This window comes from Ictalurus punctatus, chromosome 14 (genome assembly GCF_001660625.3).
Source record: "Ictalurus punctatus breed USDA103 chromosome 14, Coco_2.0, whole genome shotgun sequence".
Lineage (NCBI taxonomy): Eukaryota > Metazoa > Chordata > Actinopteri > Siluriformes > Ictaluridae > Ictalurus > Ictalurus punctatus.
Genome location: NC_030429.2, coordinates 3,100,086 through 3,111,739, shown reverse-complemented (window position 1 = coordinate 3,111,739; position 11,654 = coordinate 3,100,086). Strand labels below are relative to the sequence as shown.

Below are 11,654 nucleotides of genomic sequence, written 5' to 3'. Positions count from 1 at the left end.
TATTATGCAGCAAGACAATGATAAAAACTAGACGCAACCAGAGTAAGTCCATCTCTGAATGGCTCAAAAAAGCTAAATTAAAGTTTTAGCCTAGTCAAAGACTGACTTGAACCCAATTGAGATGCTGTGGCAGGAAAACCCTCCAATGTGGCTGAACTAAAGCAGTTCTGCAAAGAAGAATGGGCCAAAATACCACCACAGCGCCATGAAAGACCGATCTTCAGTTATCGGAATTGTTTGGTCGCAGTTATTGCTGCTAAAAGTGGCACAATCAGATTTTCACAATGGCGATAGCAGTTGGATAACTTTTTTTATTGCTTCAATAAATAAATAAAATCTGCATTGTGTGTTTAATCAGGTTGCCTTTGTTTTATGTTGTATTTCGTTTGACGAGCTAAAACTATTTAGTATGAGAGATACACAAAATCAGAAGAAATCAGCTTTTTCACAGCACTGGACGCAACACAGCGAAAAGAGAAATAATCACCAGGTGGTGAATACTTTCTGGAGGCTCTATATACAGATAGCTTCATGAATGAATTTTAAGCTTGAAGAAAGTCTTTGCATATGGACTGGTAATGTTCTTAACTGACCCTTGAGTCTGATCCAAATGTGAAAACACGGGATATGAAGGAAAGGTTATTCAACTCTGTCTGCACTGATAATTACCAGATGACAGTAGAAGTGTGAGTTCAGCATTGGTGGAGAGCAACATTCTTCAGTCACATTCCCACAGGGTTCAGTAATGCTCACTAAAGCCACATTCCATTAGCAGAGCACAGTGCTAGCTCACTGACCGAGCACAAGATTTAATACTGACAGTTGGTATAAATATAGAAAACGGTCATATTATCCCACAGACTATTCAGTCAAGTGCCTGAATGCTTAAAGTTAGCATTTCACTTGATGCTAGCTAATGTTGTGGTGTTCTAAATACAATTTTAAAAAATGATAGCACCCTGTTATTCATGATGATCCCCCAACAAAAATAATCCAGGACTCTTATATGTTAAGACCACCACCCAAGCACAAAGACCAACAGTATGTAGAAGTAAAATGTTGACTCAAAATTGAAAGAATATTTAGAGTATACTTTAAAATCGGACAATTTGATATATTGAAATGTCGTTACACGATGCAGAAAATCAAATCCAGCTTTTATTACCTCCATGTTGCAGTACTGTAAAGCTTTGCTTTCAGAATACTGCAGACAGTAAGAGTCTAACCAGAAAGTTTTACTTTATTAACCATTTTATCCACGCTACATTGTCTAGTAAAATGCTACTAGTACTATAAAGCACTGAATGGTCTCGCTACACACAGTACCTGAGGGAAATTTTGGCCTATTGCGATCTGCCACGTCTGCTTCAATCAAAAGGTGCAGGTTCTTTACTAGTACCTAGAATACTAAAGACTACAATAATGGACAGAGGTTTTTCCTACAAAGCTCCCCAGCTATGGCACAACACCATTGGAATACCTTTCAATTAATTTTCAGGACACAGACACAGTCTTTTAAGTATCAGCTGAAATGTATTTGTTAAGTTAAACAAACAGATCGTTAAATCCCGTTTCACTTACGTAAAAGGTGCAGCTCTTGGGTTTTGTTGTAAATAGAGATAATGGTAAAGCTTTCTTCCTCATGTCATCTCAGGGAGTGTTTCTGTGCCACTGTTAACAAATAGAGTTTAATTGAAAAACTGAATTAATGTGAGGAATCTAGTGAGAGACTTCATAAAGCAAGCAATGCTTATAATGTGCCAGACAAAGAACTGAACTTGATTAGAAAGGCTTGATTCCGTGATGTCTCAGCACACAGTTGGAGTGCATTTGTGTCGGTTCATGAAACCAAAATGTTAAGCTTCATTCTGCCAATTCTCATAAATTATGATTAAAAAAAAAAACCTGACCACTAAACTTTATTATATTCCAATCCTCCCTTTTAGACAGAAGGAAAAAATTGGAAAGAAAAATGCTTAATCATGCACCAGCTATGTAAGGGACACTTAGAATCTTTTTCTGTCCAACTAAAACGAAGTTGATTTCCTTCGTCTCTCGCATGTTCCTGCTTTGAAGACCATGTGCAGCACTTTTTGCTTTTAATGTGTTTTCCATGTGCCCTTCTATGCCTGCTGAAAAAATGCAACCTGAGAGATCAGAATACATCTGCACACTTTATTTATTAGCTATTCCACTATCGAGTATTCAGCCTTTGAGAGCTGTGTATATAAGCAGCCACCCTCGGTGATGTGGAAAATGTGTGAGAATCAGTCACTCTCGCCGCGCAGTGTCTTCGTACGTGAACCGTTCCAGAGCTCCATGTCGAGAAGCAGAAAATTCTCCTCAATGCAAACAGCTGCATCACCTCAGTCTCAACTTCTGATCTCATTTTCAAGGTATGAATATGAAGTCAGTGGGTTTGGTGTTGCAATTCTCTTTCACTATTATACATAATACTATAGTCAAATGTGAACAAACAAGAACAGAGAATCATTCGAGGATTACTTTTTTATTATTATTAAGACTCAGCATGACTGTAGTGGAAACAATGTTCCGTTTTTCTTTCTAAAAAAAACAGAATTCACACACATTTTACAAAAACAAAAACTCACATCATTTTAGTGTCCAAATAATCCATATGAAGCTTGTGGTCCCTTGGAGATCTTACTCAGCAGGGTTTTAGTACTGTACAGCCCTACTTTCTTTCTTCTACTATGATCAACCAGTTGCCATCATTCCAGCAGACCTTCGTCTTCCTCGGTGTTTATTCTGCCGTCTCAACCGTTTCCACTGTGCCATGTTTTCAGCATTTTCTGACCCATGTCACACCCAAATGTGGTCACAAACATACTGGAAAGATGTGGAAAAACAGTCCTTATTTATTTGACTACAACTAGAAACGGTGATACTTTGGTCTGATAGCAATTACACAGCTTGCAATGAAGGGAGGGACACTTTATTTCCCCCGTTACTCAAAAATCATCTCCATCTAAGAATGTGCTTCATTGGCCAAATGGACACAAACAGTCCTGATTCACTAACTAGATCCACTCCATGGCCTTCTTTTCCCAAACAGTTTCTTATTTTCAAGTGGGTGAAATGCCAGTAATGAAATACCTTAATGCTGCTTTCCTTCAGCTACTGTATATTTCACTGTGCTGCAAATCAAGCAAAATGTCAGCGGGATGGGGGAGTGGGGGTTGACCCCTTGTAATCTATTATACAAATTATGATATTGTGGTATGAGGCCATCTTAAGCATAAAGCTCTAAGATAGACTAGGAGGAGCAAAAACACCACCAAAGAACCTTATTAAATGTATGTCTTGCATATGTAGTGGTAGAAGCCTCTATTTTGCCAATAAAGGATCATCTGCAGTAACAGTTCTGAGCTGGTTTCAGCGCAGTCCGAGCTCAAGACAGAAACGTGTAAATGACCTGAAATTGTGAATTGTGCCAAAATTCACAACTTAAGCTACAGTTTAAAACTAAACATTTGATTATTACAAAGGTAACCTCACCCCCTAACTTAAACCTGAAACATCTGTACGAATGTATGATGCATCTGCGCCAAATAAAATAAAATAAAATCATGAGCTAACGTTTCTTTTATTTCAACTCTCTCTTAGACAATCTATTACTCAGAAGCACACCACCCGAGTGCACTAACCTTCTTTTGTTAAAATCTAAGCACAAAATTTAAAAAGAATAACTAAAAGTAAAAAAACAAACAAACAAACAAACAAACAAAAAAAAAACACAAAACATACCACTACAAGTGGCAGTCCTATCAAATACTTCCTATATAAGGAGGCATCTTGTTATTCTCTACAAGCAGGATCAGCACAACTCCAAACCCCATGGTTAATACAGTGTACGTTCACCAGTCCCGCAGTACAAGGGGCGACGTTTCGAAATTCATTCATGGAAAAACATTCTTTCAGACATTTGGAGCGATCGCCATTTTAAATGGTCAGACGTAATAGCGAGTCACAGGCGAGACAACACGTTTCACTTTGTTGTCTGATAAAAGCAAACATAAAAGCAAAATTGCAGTTATTTTTGTTGATTTGAGACAGATTTTGGAATATTTTCAGACAACCTAATCTCAAATTCCAAATGAAATGGATCTACTCTTATCGATTTCCATCGGAAGGAAACCTATTTGGAAAGCTACTTCTGCTAAATCCATGCTAGCCATAAATTTATTCAAGTTGGCTACTGCAAGTTCGTGTTTCAGAAAGCACTTTTAAAGACTGAACACTTCACCCTCCTCCACCAGTAGGATTCTGTGAGCTCGAGATCATCAGCTGAGCCGATTTTCGTTTTGTTCAATTCGACAGTGAACTCTCATACAGTTCGTTCCGGCACCTGCTGAGCCTGCTAGCAGGGTAATGGCTGGCACTGAGACTTTTCTCATGAAAAGCTATTCAGCCGGAGTATGGGAGGTCAAGAAAAAAAAAAGTGATTTAAGGACTTAACAAATATAATTAACTTAAATGGAATATGTGAAACAAAATAAGATAAAATTATATGGATGTGTTTATCAAGGCAACTGTGCAAGTCCCTGGAATCTTGTGTTTTGGCCATGAAAGACAGCCAAGAAAGTGACATTTTAAGTGCATGAGCTAGTGTTTGGTCCTCGTGTGCATAAATTCTAAAAAGGTCTGACCATCTCCGTAACCATCTCTGCAAGTCCAAGAATCTATCGGTCATTTCTCAGCTGTGGGTGGGGTGTCTTTGTAAACCAGGAGATAAAGACAGAGTAAGCAGCTCTTGTGCAGAAGCAGGATGAGCTCTTGACACGGGCTCACAAAAGTTCCTGCATTCTAACGGATGAGTTTCCGTCATGCTCTACAGGCTGTCGTACATGTTCAGGGTCCTCTCGAGCTGCTGCACCACACGCTGGTAGAAGGTGATCTGCTGGCGTAAGTAGGCCTGCATCATGTCTTTAAAGTCCACCTCCCTGCGCTGGTGGAAATGGTTCATCTCGGCCTGCAGGGCGAAGCCCACCGTCCTGCAGCGCTTCCGAATACCGTCCGCCTCGTCCTGATCCATCTTCCCTTCATCGCTCATGCGCTGGGACTCCTTTACCTTCGCAAATGCACCTGAAGTGAAAGAAAGAGAGTCACAGAGTCAAGGAGGGTAAGAGCGACAGCTAGAACATATTGACACCCTTCATATATGGCAAAACTCACTAATGCAGGATTAACACACACTGTTTCTCTCTACACACCTTGGGCACCATACAACTCTCTGTTTATGTCATGATGTAAGTTTAGGTCATGCTGTTCTTCCATACTTATTAGGTAGGAGACAAGATAACTAGCCAGCCTTATCTAGTGCGTTATGTGCTAACAGATAATCTAGACACAGTTTCTTTTTAACAATGGGATCATCATGGTAATCATATTTTATATATATCACAAAAAGTGGGATATCTGTGTGTTCAAGTCCTCCTGGGAAGTTCACATTTACCAGGTGGGAAGTCATAATTACGACGTCGGGTGCGTTCGAGTCACTCTGGTCGGTGCGAGATGGCGGTGAACCTTCTCTTAATTGACTACAAAAAATACAGTAAGGTTTTTAAAACCTACTTTTAGAAAATGAACAACAATCAATCAATTCATGAAGCCACTGAAGTTTATCGTTACATATTATTTCGTAATTGTACAACGCTATCATATTTTGTGCAGGCAATTAGCTTGTTATATTGTAAATGTAAAAAATCTTAAATAAATAATAACTGAAATCAGCTTCTGAGACGAGAAAACATTTGATTTAAAATTTTTTACCCTCGACTACAGACGTTGCATCCATTGGTTCCACCGTGTTTTCTTACCGACACGCTCCCAACTCGGGGCTCAGAGAAAATCCAGAGTTTCCCCGCTCGGAATTACGACTTTGTGGTGGCGTTCGTGTGCGTTCAACTCGTAAATACGATCTTTCCGACATGACTTGAACACACCATATGCTTACAATTGTCATGTACCGAGAGTAATGAGAAGAACAGTAAGGTCTCTAAGGTGCCTCAGAGACACAGAACAACTTCAACTTGGGTTATCGTATTGAAAAATAAGCACGCTCCAGGTACTTGTGGGAATGAGTTTACTTTGCGTTGTTTACTCTAAATGACGTCCGCGAGCATGTTACACTTCACTTCCTGTTCTCTCTCTCTCACGCTCTCTTTTAGTGGCTCTAGCTCAGTTAACATAATTGTAGTTATTTATATCATCATAGCCTGAGAACGTAATCCAGAATCATAAGCTGCGATCTTTAAGAGCTGCAGAGCCCTTGTCGAAATAAACACGCTATCAGCTTCAAAGCTTCATTACGTTTGTGTACAGAGTTTATTATTCATTCTCCTGTTGGTTTTAACGTGCCCTTGTGCACTCAATTTGGTCACAGATCATTGGCATGCAATTAAAACCTCTAGCCGTGGAATCGTCTATTTATGGCACTTTACATGAGGCGGAGTGCTGCAGTTTGGGAAAAGTGGCCCGCCCACCTCCACTGTGATTGGCTGCTAGAGATGTTTGAATGAATAGCTGGAGGAGCTGACCGGGACGCCGACAGGTTGTGTCACACCCCCTCCGCCAACACTCATCACAGAAAGTGTTTGCTACAGCCACTTTATTAGTTCACCAACATACTGTCATAGCATTGTTCCGTTTAAAGGAAGCGTCTTCTAAATAGTCAGAGTATTTTCCTGATCAAGTTTTGAGACGAACGCTACATCAACGTGTTCTGTGTGTTTTTGAGCTGGTGGAAGTAGAAAAAGAAACGATGTAGTGTTTATCTCCGCTACTTAGCCATTAAAGCAGTTTTGCAAGTTGGCTATTTGGGGGTATTTTTCCAGTGGAGCGCTTTATATAAAAATCAGTGTTTATGGACTTGGATTCATTTAACAGTTAACTAGGTTATAAAATTAAGTTGCCCATTCAAGTTTAAGTCGTATGTGGGGAAAGCCTTGAGAAGAGTCATAAAAGCGATCAGCTTTCAAGCTCAAAAGCCCCAACTAGTGTTTTAAATAAACGTTTACTGTTAGATGATGCAATTATGTATAACCTTGCTATGAGGACATAGCAAGGAATGAACAAAAACAGTGGGTCAACTCCACAGTGTAAATCATTTACCAAGCCCTATATACCCATATATACGAATAAACATAAACTACATGGTGAAAGGTTTGTGGGCATTTATGTGTACTTGCTGAACATCCCATACCAGATTTAATCCCCCTTTGCTGCTATAACCACCTCCACTCTTCTGGGAAGGTTTTCCTCTAGACTTTGGAATGTGGCTGTAGGGATTTGTGTTCGTTCATCCCCAAGAGCGTTAGTGAGATCAGACACTGCTATTGGGTGAGGAGGTCTGGGGTGTTCCAGTTCATCCTAAAAGTGTTCAGAGGGGTTGAGGTTAGGGTTCTGTGCAGGACACTCGATTTACTTCACTCCAAGCTTAACCCATCATGTCTTCATGGAGCTCGCTTACAGGGGCAGTGTCATGCTGGAACAGGTTTGGGCCTCTTGGGTCCAGTGAAGGGAAATTGTAAAGCTACAGCATTCAAAGACATTCTATACAATTGCGTGTTCCTAACGTGCTCGTGCTGGCAAACAATTCCTAACGCCGTGCCTTGTGTATCAGTCTTCTGCGTGGAAATGTTTTCGTGGGCCAAACTGAACTGAAAATTCTCACTGGATTTACGCTAACATTTCAGTAAGACCAATTTTCACAAGCACATGTTGATAAATGTCAATCACCACTAAATTACCACGCACATTCACGGCACAGCTGATTCACACTTACTGATGATGTCTTAAGGACGTCCTGTGCTACAACTTCCAGTAATGCAGCTCAGCCACTGCAGTGTCATCTACCACAGACACATCAACTCTTCCTCCTTTTACACAGCACCATTTCTGTCCTAATTTATGGATATGTTTTGTACTGCGCTCTTTCAGTCATTAATAAGAATAATGTTTCTAATTAAATTCGTATCCAGTTTGATAAATGAAGCCCAGTGTCTGGTAACACTACTAATTTGTTCCACCGTTTGAAATTGCACAGAGCACAAATCACCATCCTGGGCACATGGGATAAGACTGCGTTCCGATTAGTTTTTCTTCTTCTCTGAACTAGAGATGCTATCTGCTGACATTTTTGTGTTTTGTTTTTTTTTACAGAAAACTACTCGAAGTGGCGAAATTGCAATTGCACTAAATAGTTTTGCACGGTCTTTCATAATGATGTTTGCTGGTAAATGAGAACGTTGAACGAGACGTTTTAGCTGTACTCATATTCAACGCAGGTGAATCGAAGAGGGCTTGGGCTGAATTTGCGTTGTGATGACGTCACACGGCACCTCATGGCTCAAATCTGCGGAAATTGATAAATCGCGAGCTCCTCCGAATATTGCGGAGTTTGTTTGATTTTGTGTTCATTTCTCCAATTGTAAAATCCTCGATGACTGATTTAGACCAGAGTTTCCTCACCAGGGGCTCGTGGTGGCATTGCAGGGAGTTCATGAGACGGTTATGGAAATTTCAACACACACACACACACATATATATATATATATATATATATATATATATATATATACACATACACACACACACACACAAAGTAAAATACATAAAGTACAAAAAAAAATACATAGTTAAAATCACTAATACTGTAGCATTTTGCTGTAAAAACTCAGAAGTGAAATGTGACAGACGTTGATTGAATTACTGACAGATCGTGTAATGATAACAATTCTTAGCATGTGAGAATTAAAAGTAAATTATAGTTTAGCTGCTCAAATCATTCTTCGTGTCTATCTTTAGAACTTCTTTAAGTCACTTAGAATGGACAGACACGTTGACAATAAAAGGAAGATCCAAGCGCGAATTAGACAACAAAAGCTCCAAAACGGAGCTGGATTGGATTTACGTGCAGGAACTGCGACAAGGCCAAACCCTTTGCCAAGTATGTGCTATGACTGAAGCAGCTGCCGACTAAAACAGCAAGAAAAGTTTAAATGAGACAAGAAATGAGTTATTCAGTAAGAAAAAGGTTTGTTGTTTTTTTTTTTTCTACATTAACCTGCTTAACCGCTCCAGGGCTACTTCAGGTAAATAAATTAGATAGAAGGGTTTGAGCTGACTAAAAAACAACAAAAATAAAACCTGATTTAGACCAAAATTCTTTACTAATCATGACAGTTTTAATAAAATCTATACCGTGATGATGAAGACTGAATCAAGCTCAAAACAGAAGGTTTACTCGAATAATCTTTCGGGCCAGCCATATGAACTAGCGCTAACATGTCAACAATACATATTATTTGTACTGAAATGTCAGGGCTTTTGGTAGGTCAAAGGTTAAGAGGTTAAGATATTTGTGCTAGTGACTGGACGGTTACGAGTTCAAATCTCAGGACTGCCACTGAGCAAAACCATCAGCTAGACTGTATACTGCTTTATGTTCAGGTAAGCATCTGGTAAAGTGAATAAATGTGAACACCAGGTTAGAATACCTGATCTTCACCAGCCTGACTGACTAAGCCAACAGTGTGTTACAGGGCATTAGTGTGTACGTGTGCGAGTGCCTCGGACCTACATAAGAGGAAAGGTTCACAATGACTTCATGTGACATCGGAAGAGCCAGAAGGAAACAGTATGTCCACACAAACACTGCGGCAGTATCTTGTCCATCCAGATACACAGGAATACTTGTTGCTTTGAACGATATGTAACTGACAGCAGATAACGAGAGATAGCCAGAGATAGCGAGTGCGTGACCTGAATAGAGAGTATCTGCCCTGAGGGCAGCCTCGAGAGCAAGGACAGATCTTTTTGTACAGGACAGACAAGCCTGCTGAACACGCACTACATCCCACTGTACACGTGTGACAGAGTGAACGTGTGATTCGAGCTGGGTCATGTGGGACCCGTTAGAGGAAGAGTCCATCCTGTCTCAGCCTCAGATACACTGACCCTGGACGGATGTTGTAGAGATTCGACAGCTAGCCGCAACGTGATGGTATAATGAGTCTTTATTGGTCACAGATACAGTAGAGCACAGTGAAATGTTTTCTTCGCATACCACAGCCTGTCAGAGCGCAGGGTCGTACCATGATACGGTGCCCTGGAGCAGAGAGGGTTAAGGGCCTTGCTCAAGGGCCCAACATGGGCAGTTTGGCAGTTCTGGGGCTTGAACCCCTGACCTTCCGATCAGTAACCCGAAGCTTTAACCGCCAAGCCTCCACTACCAGATGTTCATTTCGATCAGCTTTTCTGAACAAGCGATTTGACAATTTCCCGGCAAAACAAGACACGACTTTATGGATTTTTACCAAGGCAACGTCACTCTTAGAAACAATGGTGCTTTTAAAAACGCGATAAGATCTGGCACTCGGATAATCTCTGGACCGATGAGATGCCGCCAGCTAAAACATTTACATAAATGTGTGTCACTGGATGGAGGACATGCTACAGCTGCCAAACTGCTTCACGGTTCAGAGTCGCTGAACTGCGGGACGTTTTCGTTCGTACAGTGAAACGCCGTTCAGTGTTTCTTCGGTTTGATCCGCCGAGATGCGCCGCTGGATCTGTATCTGTTTCGAGAGCTGATACATGTATGTTATACATGTAGAACGTCTTCTCAAGCAGCTGCTGGAAGATCGTGACACTTCGTTAACGGAAAGGCATTTCCATCTCTTAGAGTAATAGTTCAAGTCTAAATTTACTGCTGTATACTTAATGGCTGTCATTTGAGGTTAAATAATGTCAGCATGAATGAGTAAGCAGTGCCAAACACAGCAGAGTACCGAGTACCCACCGGCTCTCTGTTATCTGATAGCACAAAGTCACAATGCTACCTCTCAGCTTTACCCTATTGTTCTGGAATCTTAATGACGAATTGCACAATGCGAGCTCTGATCTGAGCCGAGCCCACAAAGCAAACTGTATCGTTCAAGTCTTTCATAACCTGTTGGGCACGATCCAGCCATGAATATAATTCACTTTCTACAAGAATGTAGCGTAGCTAGTAATCCTACAACACCTTTAACACTGACTTCATCACACATATGGTAATGCAAAGCTCAGGAATTCCAGTTACTACACTTCCTGAGTTCAGGCCTGGCTGCTTACGAGAGAACAGCCCGAGCGACAGTTCTACAGAGATAGTGACCTTTCCGTCATCTCATGCAAATGAGGAAAACATCTCATTGTTCTGTGACAGCAGAACTGAGGGCGAACACGTGCTCGACACGGCTGAGTGCAACCAGTTCATCGTTTCATCTTCATCTAAAGGCTGGATTATACTTCAAACTTCAATACTCCATAAGAAGTGTAGCGACCAACGACGCCACCTGGCACTGCGTCTCAAATCGCACCGTCCTGTTCTAGACCGCCATTCAGTACAAACTCTTTTTCCTATTACGCTTAATGTTAGAATTTTAAAAACCGCTCATGTAGCCTTCAAACCTTACTCTTTCAGATGTTCGGAGGCGGACCCAGATTATGTGGGAGCCCTTGTGACGTATTTATGTTATTATGTCTGCATGTGACCCAGAGATATTGTTCTGACGCTTTACTTCCGTGGAGAGATGGCGGCAGACACGTGTCTCAGAGACGTCGTTTCTTTATTGAAAACGATGGTAAGA

General features: G+C 40.8%; 1 protein-coding gene across 1 annotated transcript in view; it reads right to left on the bottom strand.

The window, feature by feature from the left end:
- Positions 1 to 2,493: 2,493 nt before the first annotated feature.
- Positions 2,494 to 11,654, bottom strand: part of snx33 (sorting nexin 33) — an 18,970-nt gene continuing 9,809 nt past the window's right edge. The window contains exon 3 of the mRNA XM_017485533.3: positions 2,494 to 5,106. Coding sequence (XP_017341022.1) covers positions 4,853 to 5,106 — 254 coding nt within the window. The 3' untranslated portion in view covers positions 2,494 to 4,852. The remainder of the gene's footprint in view (positions 5,107 to 11,654) is intronic.